At 29.0% G+C, this 18,732-nt stretch overlaps 1 protein-coding gene across 8 annotated transcripts in view; it reads right to left on the bottom strand.

Annotated features, from left to right (window-relative positions):
* The window catches only part of LOC100207264 (polyamine-transporting ATPase 13A3), a 34,449-nt gene extending 27,396 nt beyond the window's left edge, over window positions 1–7,053 (bottom strand). For 2 of the 8 annotated variants that reach the window (XM_065793589.1, XM_065793591.1), the window contains exon 1: window positions 4,839–5,009. In XM_065793589.1, the coding sequence (XP_065649661.1) occupies window positions 4,839–4,941 (103 nt within the window). In that variant the 5' untranslated portion in view covers window positions 4,942–5,009. Of the gene's footprint in view, window positions 1–4,838; window positions 5,010–5,093; window positions 5,133–5,185; window positions 5,382–6,790 lie in introns of those variants that run through there. The other 6 variants (XM_065793588.1, XM_065793592.1, XM_065793590.1 and 3 more) reach the window with 6 other exon arrangements.
* Window positions 7,054–18,732: the final 11,679 nt, after the last annotated feature.

Below are 18,732 nucleotides of genomic sequence, written 5' to 3'. Positions count from 1 at the left end.
ATGCGTCTAAGAAGTCGTAAGAGCTATTCAATCGGTATTTGGATAGAAGAGATGGGTTTATAAGAGCATCATTAGCACATCGAGAAATCATGCCTGTGAACCAATCAAAAAAAGATCTATTTAAATTCATTTATTCAATACAAATTTTTCTAGTTGTTTTTTTTTGCTTTGGGATATTATTTACGATCACAGTAAATAAATTTAATGTTAAATATTTTGTTATAATTATATAAGTTTAACTAATCTTTTAAACAATTTAATTAATCTTTTTAATAACATTTTCTTTAGGATCATTAAATTTTTAACCTTTCAGAAAGTTTGTTAATTATTGTCGGAACTATATTATTTATAGAGCAAATAAGTTTTTTTCCTCTTTTAATATCATAGAGCAAACACGGTATACTTACGTATATCGTGTTTGTATGACTTATGAGGAGTAGCACGCAAAATTATGTTTTATCTCAATGTCAATAATATGTGTAGTTGTTTTTTTGATGATTGCATCATCATAGGCTTATAAAAAAAGGTTCGTTAGCAGATGACATTAAGAAATGACAGCCTCATTTTCACGAGGCCGTCATTTCTTGTACCTAAGGCCATATAATTTGCTTTTACCGAGAGTTACAACTCAGGATTTAAAGAAATAATTTTTACGGGTTGAGAAAAGTCAGACAGCGTTGTCTAAATTGCCAAATTGCAAGAAGATTTTAAAAATTGGTGGCGGTTTAATAAAAGGACTTCATATATACATGTTGTCGGTGTTAAATGTGAAGGTCGAAAGTCTAACCCAATCTAATATTACCAAAGAAAGTATTTCAAATAAACCACCAAAAAATAAATATAAACCACTGACAGAATACTCTTTGATTTATGAAAGGGAAGATAAAACACTTCGTGCTACATTTACTCGTGTAAAAAATTTGTTCTTCAACAGATTTATGTGCCTTTCTAACTGCTAAAGAATTCAGAAATCTGCCAACGTCAGTAAAAAATTTTAATCATGTAGTAGGGTACAGCAAAAAAAAAAAAAAGGTTTAGTTGAAGCTCGCAGGAAAACGGAAATCAAGGATTTTCTTAGTCTTTTGACGATTGAACGTCACTTCAAAATTGCCGCTATATAAACTTTAATGTCACGTACAAAATTCTCACTTATGCTGTTTAGATTTAGTGCAAATAACAGGGTCAATGTCAGCAGAAAAGTAAACTAAACTATTAAAAAAAAAACTTAAACACCACATTTTTGATCTACACAGCAACATTGTGACTATAATGACTGACGGAGCTAGTGTTATGAAAAAAGTTGGAAGGTTGCTTGCTACTAATCTGCAATTATTGATGTTCTTTATATAAAGAGAAAATTTGATCCAAATCAGCCAAAACTTGAAAATTAATGTTATGACAGTAATTTATCCGAGAACGAGGAAATTGAGGAAGATTTACTAAAATCAGGAGAATGTAAGACCTAAAATTAAACTTAATGAATTTTGTTAAAGGCCAGTCATAAAAAAGTACCCAAATCAGTACTAATAATTAGACGATCACCTACCAAGAACGACATATATAATACAAAAATATATAATAAGGATGAATTTGGAACATAACTATCTTTAAAATAGGACAACAAGGCATTGGTGGAGCAGTCATCTGTTAATGCTTAAACAATTTTACAAAGTAAAATGTTCTATACAATAATCATTAACGGATATTTACCCAGCCCAGGTTAATTCTATAGCTCTGTCACACGATAAAGTGACAATATTATCAGAGATTATCACAACTTTAGTTCCCATTAAAGCTTCGGTTGAAGCACTTTATCGCCGAGATTCGAACTTATTTAAAACCGAAATTGCTATTATTTTTATGCTTAAAAAATTAAAAGATGCTGACAATAACACAACGAAGCAAATGCGTACGGTTTTATATTACGTATGCATGAATGAACTAATATGAGTGGACATACCTGCGTAATGGTCGAGGCTCCGTTGAAGTCAATAAAAATATAATTACAGTGCCTTCTTCATTTAAATGTCAAAAACTTTTGGTCGAATCACTGGTGATTATTTAGAAAGAGCATCTTCATTTCTACTGACCACGAAACCGATAAAGTCACATTTTAAGGCATGTAAAATTTAATATATTTCTTTATTTCTATCATAATTTCTTAACATTAGTTAACATGCTAAGCTAACATGTTTTTCTCCGTGTATGCATGTAACAATGTAATCTAAACTGCATTCATTTAATAAATACATTTTTTATTCTATTTAATATTATGTATATGTAGTTATATCTGTTTTTATGGGATTAATAATTTTCAATTTTGAAAAACCGGGACTGAGAAAACCTCCGGCACTGCGATGCCTAATCATGTAAAAAATAAAAATAAAAACAAGGCATAACATTATCGACTCATAGTTTTAAAAGTTTATAAGACAGTTTCTTGTTTTGTTTAAATGTTGCCGTGATTACATTTATTAAAAAAATTATTTAAAGCTTAGTTTATTTAAAACTCAGTTTATTTCTGCATTTTTTATCTTCTAATGTGGAATACTTAAATCACCCCAGCAAACTTTGTTTTGGTGGATTTGTAGTGGACCTATATAGGCATTTTTTAGCGGTTTATTAGAGTTTGATTATCGGTTACTTAGTGAACCACTAGTGGCAGCCGCTATAAATGGCAAGCCGATAATCTTCCGACATTTTAATGATGGTTAATTATCGGCAAGCTACTTTTGGCGGCTGCCGCTAATGGTCCACTAAGTAATCGATGGGCAAAACTACAGCAGTCCGCTCAAAATGCCTATATAGGTCCACTGAAATTCCGCTGTAGCATGTTTGCTGGGACTTAATGCGGAATAGGAAGTTTTGTTATTATATTAACCTATAGTATTCAAGCTCGACAAAAAACAATGACACGGAATATGTGAGCTTATTTCAATCAGAAAGATGAATATTGAATATAGTTCGTCAATGTGGAATACTCCCCTAGCTTGTATTTCACATTAGGGAACTGACTAGTTAAAACTTGCATGCCGTTAAATTATCAAAACGCAGTTTGTAATAGATAAGCAAAGTGTACAGCATAATAAGGTAACTTTTTTGCTTACCTACCTCAAATGTAATCTTCAAATGCACTAAGAAAAATCACGATAACGTTTGTTGTCATAGATGTAAAAAAAATTGTAAACACCAAATGATACATTATGCGGTATTTAATGGTTATGTTTGCACGTGAGAATAGGGCTACATGATCGAATAACGTAAAATGCTACCACGCATGATATTAAGCTATTAGGATGCTGAATCCTCAAACAATTTCAGAAAAACACCAGAAAAACACCAGTATTTTACATTATGTTTCTATTCTTAATTACTGTAATGCATTTAATTTACATATAAAAGGCTAAAAATAACTTATGAATGGCTTAAACAGTTTTAAGCATATTCATTCTCAAAAATTAGTTAAAAATTCCAGTTGGAAACTTAAGTTTTTTCAGAAAACGCAACCCAAAGCGGTAAAATGTTTGGTAAACAGATGAAAAAAAAAGTTATCTTTTTTTTTTACAATATACCACAGAAAAATTATTTAATATCTGAAATGAGATCTCCGGATAAACCTCGATTTTCTTTAATAATATAATAACAATAAATTTAACAATGTTTCAATACACGCTAAGAGCATCAAAACAAAAAACAAACGGTAACGTACGTTTAATAATAAAAAAAATTTATGCGTTTCAGTGATTTCAATATAACTAATGCGTTTTAAAATTTATATACACAAAATTTTGTATCAAGTTCATTGTGTGTAAAAAATATATGATTGTTGTGTGTAAACATGTGTGTATTTTTATTTTATTTAGTTTTTTTTTTTTTTTTAATAACATTTTAAATAAAGCTCAATATTTTCGATTTATAAAACATAGCGAAAATTCCAAGTAAAAACTTATTAGATAGGATGTAAATACCCGTTTGATTTTTCACAAAAACCCCACAAAAAATAATCCGTTATAATTTTTTAATGATCGAACAAATAAAACAAGTATAAAAAAAGTGAATAAACTTTTTAAAATGCTTAAAGTATAATTATATATTTCAAATTTTATAAGTTTGTATATGTAATTTGATGTGAAATTACAATTTCATCTCTAAAATTTTTAAAATTTTTAAAATTTTTAAAATTTTCTAAGATTTTAAAGCAATATATAGCGCTTTTCATTCAATGAGTTTTCTAGGTATGAGAACAAATGATCTCCTAGTTCTATTTAGTAGTTAAGTATAGCGTGACGTACTTTACGGATGACCCCTTACCCGAGATCTTGTCATGTCTGAAGAGATCTCCGCTTTTTAATCTAAATCTAATGATTTTTTTTAAATCTTTAACAATCGAAAACAAAATTTTAGTCAAAAATGTAAAATTATAAAATAAAAAAAGTAACACGGAAAGCTGTGACATATATATATATATATATATATATATATATATATATATATATATATATATATATATATATATATATATATATATATATATATATATATATATATATATATATATATATATATATAAAATTCTTTATTGAATTATTTTGACCAAAATAAATTTTAAATCATGTAGTAAATTTATAGTTTTCATAATCGTTTTTAAAACCTTTGTAGAATACTAATTATAAAAGTTTAAAATGCCAAATAAAAGTGGCACGCAAATAAAAGTGGCATGTAAATAGCTATAACCATCGGAAACAACTATAAACAAAATAACGTAACAATGTAGTTTAACGCGCTACTTATGGGTAGCACCCTTTTTAACGGTTAGTAAAAATAAATAATAATACTACCTTCAGATAAAAGAGGCTCGTTTGAATTCTGAATCTCTGTAATATCGCAAGCATTCTGCATCTCAGTGGAATGTCTGGTGCCCTTAGATTGTTGCTTGACCATTTAATCGATTTTTATGGATAAACTTTTATTATGCTTAAGAATAGGCTAAACATCTAAAAACAAAAATGTTTATGTACTTATTTAAAAATGTATAAAAAATATTCAGTAAACTAATTTTAAAGATAAAGTAAAACGGTGTTTAGTGATAAAACCTTTTTAGTGTTATGTTGTTTGTGATTATCAAATTCATTCTAAAAAGATAAAAAATAAAATCCAATATATAATAATCAATTATTGTTAAAACCTGTGTGATTCAATTTTAATCTGTTATAGATAATTTTTTTAACATTAATGTAAGCTGAGTTGCTCCATAAGATTCGCATAAATGGTTGTTTTTAATTAAATTTTTTATTTATTTACAGCCCAAAGTTGACCTATAAAATCTTTTTAATTATATTACCTGCAGCTAATATGCGTACCGTGGTATGTATTGTTACTTTGATACTTACATAATCCGGGAATCCTAAAACTAACGTTTATGCATTATGTATACGTGGTATGTATTGTTACTTTGATACTTACATAATCCGGGTATCCTAAAACTAACTACTCGTTTCAAAAATAACCAGAAGAGCTATTGAAACTTAAACTTATGGAAAATTTAAAGAGCGTTTCCTTATAAGAAAACTAAGTAAAGTTTTTACAAAATTAATTTTTTTTTAACATTCTGATTCTTTATTGAAAAAAGTATAAATCCAACCATGATAGTATAAAAAAAAAGGACAAATCTAACCATGATAGTATGAATAAAAAAGTATAAATCTAACAACGATAGTATAAAAAAAATGTTCACCATTTTTATTTACGATTGCAAAACTATTGAGATTGAAAAAATACTTCGACTGAAAATTATTTTTATTCTTTTTCAAAACAACAAAATTTCTTTAAGAAAAACGCTCTCCAATTCCTAACAATGCTTTAAATTTAAATATACATAATATATAATAAGGTCAACTAATCTATGGAGTGCTAGAGGCCGGGGAAAAAAGCAAAATTTATTGATATATGACTCAATGATACACGACATCCAAAATATAAATAATAACGTAACCACGTAAACAAGAAAGAAATTTTTTACGAAGATAAAGTAATTGTAGATAATCCTATTGGATCCCTAATAACCCACCCCTAGGGTAAGGTTCCTAAAAGAAAGTTATTTCAAGGGGTAAATGAGAGGAATTATAAGCTTCTTATGGTCATAAATCTTAAACGGAAGGAAATTTTTTGATAAAATTTGAAATCTATCGATAAATTTTGATCTAATTCATGATAAAACTGAAGCATATTTTTTATGATCTTAGGAGACAAAGTTCTAGGAAGGAGGCAATTAGGAGTCGGGATGGGGTTGGGCTAGCTCCAATTACTTAAAATTATTGCAAGTCATTCTCATTTGGTACCAGTATCAACATATTAGAAATTTGAGTATGCTACATGGCTCGTAGTTACCTATTTTGAACAACAAAATTATTGAGCACTCGCCTAAAACACGTGTTTTCTTCCCAGATCTCCGGTGGAAAAAGTTGTTTTTTGCATTTTTGGAATAAGGAAAAGTCTTCTGATGATAAACAAAAATTGTGTTGCAAGGTCTTAGAGCATGTTCTTAAGCATTGTAGTCTTTATTTATACCATTTACATTAAGCTGATTTTCTACTAAATTTATTATTTTAGTTTCAGAATTATTTCAACTTTCTGAATATTTTTTCAAAAATCTTTCTAACGTAAAATATAACTCTTTTGGCGATCTACAAGTTGTCGAACTTTATTTTTATTTTCATTTCCTAAACTAGATTTCAAAGACATTTTATTCTCATTTGCAAGTGTTTTTTTAATAAAGTAATAACAATAATACCTTTGTAAACGTTTAGCTTGTAACTTTTAAATTTCCGCATCACTATTTAAAATAATCCTTCTGTTTTTTATTGACTTATCGGAATCTTTATCCTTCGTAACAATTGTATTCGTTTAATAATAAATAAAAATAATAATAACAATAACTTTGTAAAGTAAATATATCAAAGTTGCATTTTTTTTTTTAAGCTTCAAAAACCGCAAGTTTGCAAGTAAAAATGTTTACGATCAATAATAATTACTCGTAATTGGTAAGCGGAAAACAACGTAGAATAATTATTTTAACGTTGTTTAGCGCTTACCCAATAAACAATACACAATTAGCCGATTTTAAAACCAACTAATTGCTACAGTTAGGCAACCACGTGCAATGAATAGAGTTCTGGCTCTGAATTAAGAGTTCTAAAGTTCAATGGTTCTGGCCAGCGGCATAAAGTTTAATGCTCTGGCCAGCGGCATTGTAAGTAAGGAGAGCTTTTTCTGCTATTCCGTGGAGCTCTGAGATAAGACCGTAAAGACTTCTTGGAGCACCTTACTAACCACAAAAATAAATAGATAAATAAACAATAATAATAATAATAATAATTGATCCACCAGCTTTTTATTTGGTAGGTGGACAAAAAGTAAAGGTTTTACCAGCGCGAAGCTAAACTGCTGGTATTTTAAACTGTCTAACAATTATAAAAACAGTAAGCTAGTTGTTGCAAAATTAATTTTTGATGGACGAAATTAGTAACTAATTTTTTCATTAGGTTTATTTTCATTAAATTTAGCATTAATACTGATATAATAATACGATATAACAATACTGATATAACAATATTTTTTACAATATACGTGTTTTTGATGAAGGTGTTTTTTTTTTTAGTTTCGTTGCTATGGATGCCTAACTTTGCTTAACAATAACCTATTTTTGGTAGTTGCAGATTTTTTACAACTGCAATATTAACTAAAATTGGCATGAGTACACCATTATGAGGTGGCGCTTCTTATAAAAGTGATAGCTTTTTATTTAGTTGCTATGGATAACTATATTATGTTATTTAGTTGTTTAGCAACCAAACACTTTCCTGAGATAAAAAAAAAATCTTATCGGATTTTCAACCCTGCTATTTTGAAAAACAATTAAAGATTTAGTTAATATTTTCGACAAACGAAATTATCGAAATTAATAGACAAACCTTTGAGTTAAATAAAATTAATTAACTTTTTAGTCTTTTAAAATTTTACCCAAATAATGTTTTTCATAATGAGCATTAAGAACCTTTTTTTCTGAAATTATTGTAATAAAACTGTATTTTTTTTCTTCCATATATATCTCAAAGTTTATTTTTTAAGATAGTAGTTTCCTGTAACCGTTCAATTTCTTTTTACAGCTACTTCTTGTATTGCAACTTGAAAAAAATACTTAGAAATAAGAAAATTAAAAATGTTCGTTATATAAATAAAAATAAAAATGAAACCAAAATTTAGTTTTAAAGTAGCAGCGAATGCAAACTCTGTAATTAAAAAGCTAAGGAATAAATCTGAAGCAACTGTTAACCGAGATAAAAAAAAACAACAAATAAACAAAGCTGTAGAACGGTGCAAAATTAATGGATAACGAGTATATTCTGCAATATCAACAGATCAGTTTCCGTTAATAAAAAGCGAAATTGTGATTGATAAGCGATTAGAAAACCTAGTTCTTACAAGAAATTAAAAAAACCATGTGGTGATTCTAAACACTGAAGAAGATACTATAGCTGAGTATGTACACTATAAAAATTGTACTCACCTAGGTGTGAACACAAAAAAAAATAACAAATCTTATAATGGATGTGTTAAAAATTCGAGATCATGCTAACAAAAAGACGGAGAAAAAATATTTATTTCTTTGACTGCAAATGAAAGGAAAGCTCTTTTGAAGAAAAGGTAAGAATTTTCTATTGTATTGCTAAATATAAAAATTGTAATTTTTTGTGCCCATGTCAGTTCCAAACAAACTTAAAGAAAAAAGAATATAAAAAACAACCACAGAGCTCTGTTATATGTAAATCCCTTATATATAATGCTGTATTGTACTTTTCAATAGTTTTATTAATATTGTATTTTTATTTCTAGCATGAGCAAGTTGAGACGATGGAACGCAAAACTTGTCAATGTTTTTTTAAAAATACAAAGAAATATCACTATGAAAAGAGCAATGAATTGCACTCGTGAAATGGTCAGCTCTCATTTAGGTAAAAACAAATTTGAAATTCACAAAAGCAAACAGTATGTTTTTACTGGAATTTAAAGAGTATTGTCTACTCTTCAAATGATCTTGCAAAAGAATTTGTGAATTGCGGCATCATGATTGAAAAAAATCTAGAATTATCTGCTCATTGGAACAGTCAAATTGACTTATCTCGGATCTTCAATCATGATGAAACACCACAGTTTGTTAACTATTGTGTTAATGGTTCAGCTAGCGGGTTAGTATAAGGTAACCGTGTTGAAAGCTGTCTAAAAATGATTCAGCATAATTGTGAACTTGTTAAAATAAATCTAATGTTGTCATTATCTAGAACAGTACACTAAAAACAATTTTAAACTTTAAATTATGCTATATAAAACTGGATATTAAAACTTATTTTATGAATTTTATTTTCTATAAAAATTTTACTATAAATGCTTATTTGTATAAATGGATATTGTAAAAAAATTACAAATTTGAAAATAAATACATTTAAAGACAACACATGTGTTTTATATTTTAAAACTTCAGACTTTGACGCTAGAATAACCATTGGCGTGAAAAATGAATCTGAAATATTATATTTGGTACTCAAGGAATTATTAGTTAGATGGTTTCACTAGATGCTATTTGAAGTATTCCAAACTTATTGATTTTGACAAAAGAAAATGGATCACAAGATCACAAAACCTTACTTGCATTTTACAAATTATTTGATAGACACTTGATTGCTTGACTCATCCTGCGTCCTGAAGCTCTGCAGTTCTCACTTCCATTTTACCTTTTCCTTAATATCTTAGAAAGAAATGCAAAAAAAAAATTGATTAGTCAACATCAAAAAATTAAAAGCGAAGCTTTTATGTTATCTCTTGCAAGTATGTGGGACAAGTTGGTCATACCAGAGTTGATAGGAAAAGCTGGCATGAAGGTCGGTGTCACTAATGAAAGCTTAAGCGTTGCATTTATGCAAAATGATAAATTCCAATATATATATATATATATATATATATATATATATATATATATATATATTATATATATATATATATATATATATATATATATATATATATATATATATATATATATATATATATATATATATATATACAGGGTGTTCTGGATAAATTTGACATATTTATAATTGATTATATTTTTTTGAAGATTAGAGGTATTAATACACACTACAGGTCATTTAAAAGTTTGAACCCTTCTTCATTCATATACAAGATGTCAGAAAGGATGGATGACAGGAACCCTTCTGAATCATGGAAGAGAATAACTTGCATCATGATGATTCGTGCCGGCCATCAAAATAAGGATATTATGACTGCTGCCCAATGCTCCCTGAACACAGTAAAAACAATCAGGTATGAACTAGAGACTTGCAATGGTGACTACGAGGATGTAGTAAGAAGAAAAATCCCTAGCAGACGATCTGATTGCGTTCGTACAGCAGAATTCCTCGCAAGTCTGCAGGAACAGGTGTTGAAGAACCCTGGCATTGGAATTCGGGCTTTGTCACGTGAAATGAATGTTGCATCCTCTAGATGCTTGTATGAGTAGTAGCGAAGGCCTTCATTGAGTGCATATATATATATATATATATATATATATATATATATATATATATATATATTATATATATATATATATATATATATATATATATATATATATATATATATATACATATATATATATATATATACAGTATCGGACAAAACGATTGCAACCTAATAATGTTAATTTAATTTCTTTATATAAAAGTGCTGCATTTTTTCAATTTAGAGAAATAACTATGTAACTGTTTAGAGACAAAGTTCTTCAAGTTTTATTCATCGCAAAGTTCATTATTTGTGCACGAAAATTAATGAATTAATCAAAAGTATTAAAAAAAGTTGATTTCCTTCTGGACAAAACAAGTGCAACTCAACAAAATGCTGACCAAGCTGTATTTCGCTATCAATATTTCGTGGCGAATCCTTTGTTGTCGATCACAGCCTTGCATCTTCGAGGCATAGATTCGATCAGGTGATCAATGAAACCTTGTGGAATCGCTCCCCAGGCATTTTGGATTTGTTGAAACAGTTGATCCTTATTACGAACACCTTCATGATTAATTCTGCGGTTGACGATCTCCCACAGGTTCTCGATAGGGTTGAGATCCGGAGATTGAGGCGGCCAATCCATCACCGATAGTTGGTTGTCTTGAAATCACTGCTTGACTACTTTTGCAGTGTGTTTTGGATCGTTGTCTCGCTGAAAAACCCATTTTATTGGCATATTCCATTCAGCATGAGGTGACATAACATCTTTCAGGATATTTTTATACATGAAACGGTCCATTATTCCACCGTTTCGATGTATTGGATCTAGACCGTTAGCAGAAAAACACCCTCAGACCATTACATTGCCTCCACCATGCTTCACGGTCTTATGGCAGTAACGTAAATCGAGGTGTTTCCGGCCTGTCGACGTACACGGCAAATGCCATCGATGTTGAACTTCGATTCATCACTGAACAGGACAATTCGCCATTTCTGCACATTCCAGTCAATATGAGATAGCAAACAGGAGTCTTTTCTTCTGGTTTTTTAGTGAAATCAGCGGTTTCTTTGCAGGGCGTCGAAAAAACAATCCGGCTTCAACAGCACGTTGTCTGATTGTTCGGTCCGATACAGGCAGCTCTAATTGCTTTTGTATCTCGACTGATGATATCCAGGGATCCTTCTTGACGGATTTGACGATCATAGAATCCTCTCTAAAAGTGGAGGAACGCGGTCTTCCACCTTTGTTATGCCAACTTTGCTGCCAACTTCCCCGTAGAACGATATTTGGAACATAGTTTTGATACGGTCCATTTTTTCACGCGATATTTATCACAAATACTTTTTTGTGACATTCCACTTACGTAATCGCCAATAATTTTCTTTCTTAGTTCCGATCCAAGACTGTCGGGAGCCATTTTTGCACTTGAAGTCATAAAAATAATAAAAATAAATAATCACGCTTCTCAAGGTCTACCGTGTTACATTTACCTTGTGATGATACAATAATGCTCTGTGGAACACAACGTCTTGGTTGAATGTGGCTGTATTGATGTAATGAAACACTTGTTGTATTTCACTTCTTGTATTGATGTTCTTCCATAAAACACTTTGATAAAACTCACTTCGATAAACTGTCTTGATAATACTGACTGATTGACTTCCATATACTGACTGAATTACATGTCGATTTACATGTCTCTTATATAGTAAAATGATCCTTTGTGAACCTGTTCTGGAAGATTCTAGATGCTTCTTTTCGATGCTTCTGGAAGCTTCTGGATGCGTCTAGATGCTTCTGAATGTTTCTGGATATTTCTAGATGCTACTGGATGCTTCCAGATGCTTCTTCTGGAAGCTTCTGCATGCTTCTGGAAACTTCTGGATACTTCCTTTAATTATTAAAAACTTCCATGACGTTGACACGAACCAGACTTAAGAAAATGAAACAAACCAAAAAAGTTGCACTTGTTTTGTCCGCTGCAAAATGGCACTTGTCAACGAAATTCTGCCTGTTTGGTGTCACCTGTCAGTTGATTGCTCATGTCATGGCATGCTATGACTCCAGACTCCTGAACTGTTTGCTGTGGTAGTATAGTTCGTTCCGTTTTTAAGACATGTAAAATTGGGAACACTTTTTAGCATTGTTCGATGTTGTTTGCAAATGTTTTGTCCAATACTGTATATATATATATATATATATATATATATATATATATATATATATATATATATATATATATATATATATATATATATATATATATATATATATATCAAGATAGTTATGGCATACTTTTACACCACATCCTGCTGCTTCATTTACTATCAGAAGTTTGTCGACAACCACTTACATGTTTTGGTAGTGTTCCCTAATAATCCAATCGTGCGCTGAAATATAGAGGAATTTATAAAATGTTTAAAAATCAAAACCAAAAAATAAATAATCTGAATGAATCCGGTCCAATAAGGTTAACTAGAGAAGTACCATGTTCTATTGTAGGAGAAAGATAGGGTTTGCCTTATCGCCTAAAGTTGAATCCATCTCTCTTTGTTACAGAGAGTTGGATTCAACAACCTCATTCGCTCTTTGGTTTCTATCATAGATGAGAACAGTGCTAACAGAATAAACTTCTCAGATAAGTACCTATTTTCCAACTGAATGCTATGTGAGCATTTTCAACTATTGTTAAGCCATACTGAGTAAATTTTGCCAAGTTTTACACTAAAATCAAGTTATCACTGGTGCGCTACCTTGTACAGAACAAACAAGCCACCACTGCACATAAACTGAAACTGTAAACACAACAAATAGTTCCATTTTTTTTTATTTGTTTACTTGTAACAATTTCATTTCGTCATTTATAAACATTTTAAAACGATCTTGTTGTACAAATTTTATCAATAAAATTTAAATAAAAAAAAAGTTAATAACGACGGGAGCAAGTAGAAGACAGAAGTCTTGTCATCAACCCTCTATAGTAAGCGTAAAATATTTTTTACAAAGTTCTCATTATATAAATTTACAAATACTCGTTATATTAAACAAGTTAAAACATAATTACAACAAGAATGCGACAAATTGCAAAAATTAAATAAATACATACAGTAAGAAATACTACAAGATTTCTTTTTTTTCCATTTAAAAATACAAAAATATGTTTGGGTCTGTTAATTAAAGCAAATACTGTTTAACTATATTTTTAAAACAATTTATTGAAGTTATACTTTTCATATTTTCATTAAGAACTATGTTCCACAGACAAGGTCCTCTATATGAAATTGAGAAATCAGATATTTTAAGAGTTGACTTAGGTAAATTAAAATTATGGATAGAGCACCTCGTTAAGTATTTATGATTAATTTTTAGAAATCGGTTATTAAAGGATTTTGGAAGCATATCATTTTGATATTTAAACATGAATAACAAGTTTTGGAACACGTTTAACTCATAGACATTAAGAGCTTTTATTTCCCGGAGTAACGGCTTGGAGTGGACGTATTTATGCACATTACATATAATTCTACTGGCTTGTTTTTGCTTAATATATATATTTTTTAATGCTGAACGGCAAGTACTTGCCCAAGTAATATTACAATAACTTATGTAGCTATGGATAAAAAAGTAGTATAAATCTATTAAATATTTTTTACTTACTGTATAAGATATTATGCTTTTCAAGATAACTATACAGTCTGTTATGCATAATACGCTCAAGTTACTTCGAAAAACAAGAACGGATAGATATAGGTCTGTAGTTAGATGGTATAGAATCGTCGCCATTTTTGTATACAGGGACTACTCTTGCTATTTTCAATTGACAAGGAAAAATACCAGTTGTTATTGAAAGATTGAAGATAAAAAAAAGAGCTAATTTAATAACATCAAAAACAGCTTTCAGAACATTAACATTAATATCATCAAACCCAGCACTTTTATTTATTTTAAGCGCATTAAAGGATGCCGGAAGTTCATTTAGAGACAGTGCCGACTCATTACATAGCGTGTTTTTTTTAAATAGGATTGGAAAGTTTTATTTCCAGGAGTTATATCTGCTGCTAATTTTTTTTCTATGTTTATAAAAAATTTGTTGAAGTTTTCAGCCATTTCTTTCTTATCAAATATTTGTTTGTTCATGGTTTTAATCTATTCGGAATTGTGGTGTTTTTTTGTAATTGTTTTTTCCCTGTAACTTCTTTAATTACTTCCGATGTCTTTACTATTTCCAATTGAATGCTCTAAGAAGATAGAATAATAATTTTTATTTGCTTTTTTATTCTTTCAAAACAATTTTTATACTTTTGTATATAATTTCATTGTTATAAGTTTTATTTTTTTAAAAGTTTTCATACAGCCTTTGTTTTTTTCTGGATGATTTTCTAAGACCGTTTGTCATCCACGGATTATTAAAGTTTTTGGAATTAGTCGTTTTTTTATTTTTTGGAAAGGATCTTTCGTATTGTTTAGAAAACAACCGTAAAAATAAGTTGTACGCATCTTTAGCATGACTCAGTTAAAAGATTCCAATCAATTTCTGTTAATAATTATCGAAATTTTATAATAGATTGGTTGTTTATTTGTCTTAGATATGTTGCGAATAAATTTTTAGATTCTCAGGAATTAAAGAGTAATTTATAAGAAAATTTGGAAAATGATCGCTGATATCAGTTTTTAATATTCCACTTTTGATTTGGCAAGTCATGGCAATACTAGTGATAATGTTATCACTAATTGAAGAAGCATTTCGTGTTACGCGCGTTGGTTTGTTAATTACAGGTATTAAACTGTTCTGAAGTAGAGTATTTACAAACCGTTTAGCGTGGGAATCATTATTTATTTTTTGAATATCTTTGTTAAAATCACTAATTAAGTAAATATGTTTTTTAATCACTTTTGGCAATATATTTTTTAAGTTTCTTTCAAACGCTTCAAAATTACCATTAGGTGGTCTGTAGAGAGAAGTTATAAAAATATTTTTGGTTTTCTGATTAAGAATTTCAATTGTTAACGACTCACAGTTAGCGTCATTGACACTTAGGTTTAGTAATTTTCTAAAAGTAAATGAATTAAGAATAAAAATACATACGCCCCCGCCAATGCCGCTTTTGACACCAATCGCCATTTTGACACCAAGTTTCTGATAGACAGATTACACTAAAATTGTAGTTTAAGTTTTTTAAAGTTATTTTTAGGGATTCAAAATTTTTACTCATACTCCTGATGTTCAAATTTAATAATGAAAAATTGGACAATGAAGAGTTTAAATAACTTGAGGCATCACTTATATTAAAATAAACAGTATCTATTGAAAAGTTATTAAAATAATTCACGTCAGGGTCAAAGTCATTTGTTAAAAGTACCTTGTTTTCTCTAGTAGATATATCAAAAACATTCTAAATATTATTTTCTGCCATTTAAAAAAAAAATGTATATATATGTTACCTTTAAATATTCATTTAAAATATATATAACTTTTTAATTTTGATTTGTTTTATTATTACTAAATTTAAATAAAGAGTTTTTTGAAGTAATAACTTTATCATACCTAAGATAAACATTTTCACCATTGGATCGCCTTTTCTTCACTTCCGCCAATAACTTTTTTCTTATATCCACAGTTTCACGGGAAAAGTTTTCGTTCACATACACGTTAGTTCCTTTAAGCTTATATGATTCTTTCAGAATTTTTATCTTGTCTTTATACCTCAACAAATTAATAACAATTGTTCTGGAGCGTCCATTTCTTTTTTATACTGCTCGATGAGCCCGCTTTACATCTATTCCAGTTAACCCTAATTTATTTGCAAAAAGCGATTGAATTTTTTCTTCTGTTTCATTCCAGCTTTCTTTTTCAGTTTCCAACAACCCATCAATTCTCAGATTTTTTCTTCTAGATCTATCTTCAGATATTCTTTGTTTTTCCTTGATATTTTCACTAAACGATGTTTCTTTTCTTGATTTTTCGTTTTCTCGTTTGTTGATACTGGCAATTTTTTTTATCGAACAGCTCCTCGTGGAAACTTAAGCTCACCTTAACATCTTATACATCATTAACAATAACTTAATTTCGTTAAGAATTACCATTAACTTTTTGTTCAACTTTTTCTAGTCTTTCATTGAATATCTTGGTGTTTGCACTTAAAAAGTCGATAACAATTTTTTCTTGCTGTTTCAATATAATCGCTATCTCATTTTTGTATTCTGAAAACATTGCTGCAGTTTCTTTTTTATATTCTAAAAACATTTCTTTTAGCATTTTTTGAATTTCAACAATTGTGACTGCCATATTTATTAAACTTTCCTATTGTTATTTTATTTTTTCTTCTTTTTTTTTTTTGTAAATAAATATATGTTACTATAAAATTTGTTTAAAGATTTTTTTCAGCCGTAAAAAAAAATACGTCCGTGCGCATTGCGCATTGCGCAATAAGTCTTAAGATTAATTAGTTATTATGATCAGAAAAAGTTGAACCAGCTCTTTGTAATCACCTCATGTGAATGATTGTGTAAAATATTCACGAAAAAACACTTTCAAACCTTCCCAGCAATGACTTAAAAAAAACTTACCAAAATGCCTACAACAAGCAGAAAAGAATACAATCTAATTCCTTTTGTAGAAATGCACATTCAGCGGTTCTCTTTTCTGAAAACGTATATCATTCAAGTGTAGTTGCATGATCTTTATTCAGATATTTTATATTTAATTAGTCAAGCCTTACTTGTATTTTATGAAGTTGTATTGAAAACCATGCAAATAACAGTTTCTTCACAATTTCATTCTCTAAAGTTTGTTAGTTACCTTTGTTATAATGTCTTCAATAACTTAACCAGTTTCTTTAGTTGATTTTAAATGTGAGGGAACGCCAAGGAGCTTTGTTTCATCAGCTCAAGACACAAGAATTAGCAAACGGTAATTCGTTACTTTGGAATCAAGAGTGTTCATAAGTTTGCCATTCCAATGCACTTGCATTTTTGGCAATAGCATCCAATTTTCTTTGATCTTCACACGTATTTAAGGTACAATGATGAGTCGGACGTTGCTGTTCGAATTACATCCGTCAAACCTGGATCTGTAACAGTGTTGAGTGATCGACAGCTACTGGCAACCCAGCAAACAATGGCTTCCGTAATTTCCTTTGGTTTATCTGCAGAAATTTGTTTATTATATATATATATATATATATATATATATATATATATATATATATATATATATATATATATATATATATATATATATATATATATATATATATATATATATATATATATGTATATATATATATATATATATATATATATATATATATATATATATACATATATCATAAATTTCTTTAAAGATATGAAGAAGCATACATTTCTGAAAAGTTTTGTTAACATTCAAGGTCATTTATAAATAGTAATAATATAATCTAAACTTTAAAGAAGACCTGGTACAACAAAATATGGAAGGAGGCCTGGTACTACAAAATATGGAAGGAGGCCTGGTGCTACAAAATATGGAAGGAGGCCTGGTGCTACAAAAAACAAATTAAAAAAAAAAAGTTTTAAAATAGCAATGAGTTTTACCAGCAATCCCAACATATTAAATAAAAATGATAAAAAACAAGCAATCTTTGCGAGTACAACAAAAATTGTACAACCTTCATGAAGTTTCACAGGGAGGCTTTTAAGACCAATATGCAATACAAAAATTACGAACAGCTTTTTACAGTAAAAATATTTGGGGACAGCTGTCACACAGCTATTCTTTCTTAATAAATCTTTCAAAACCTTTTTTACTTTTCAAGTTTTATTTCAATTCTATTTGAAATATATAAAATAATTTAAAAAAAAACCTAATCTAAGCATGTAGTGGTGAAATTTCATAGCACAATGCCCATTTGTTACAAATCCTTCCTTAAAGATTTTTAGATGTTAGGTGTGACATGAAAAATTGGACAACATTGTATCAAAGAAGCGTCTGTGATTTAAAATAAGTTTTTCAATTCAATTGTTGAAAGAATAAAATTATGTTGATCAAAACATACTTATGTCCTAGATGGTAAACTTTGACAGAATATAAATTAAATTTTTTCTTTTTTAATCTCCTTCTTAGTTTTTAATACCACTTTTTTATTCATATATTTCAGAATAACTGGTAAACAGAATCTAGTTCTCTATGAAATTCC

This window comes from Hydra vulgaris, chromosome 03 (assembly GCF_038396675.1).
Source record: "Hydra vulgaris chromosome 03, alternate assembly HydraT2T_AEP".
NCBI classification, from domain to species: Eukaryota; Metazoa; Cnidaria; class Hydrozoa; order Anthoathecata; family Hydridae; genus Hydra; species Hydra vulgaris.
The sequence above is the reverse complement of the archived record's forward strand: the minus strand, read 5'-3'. Positions and strand labels throughout refer to the sequence as shown.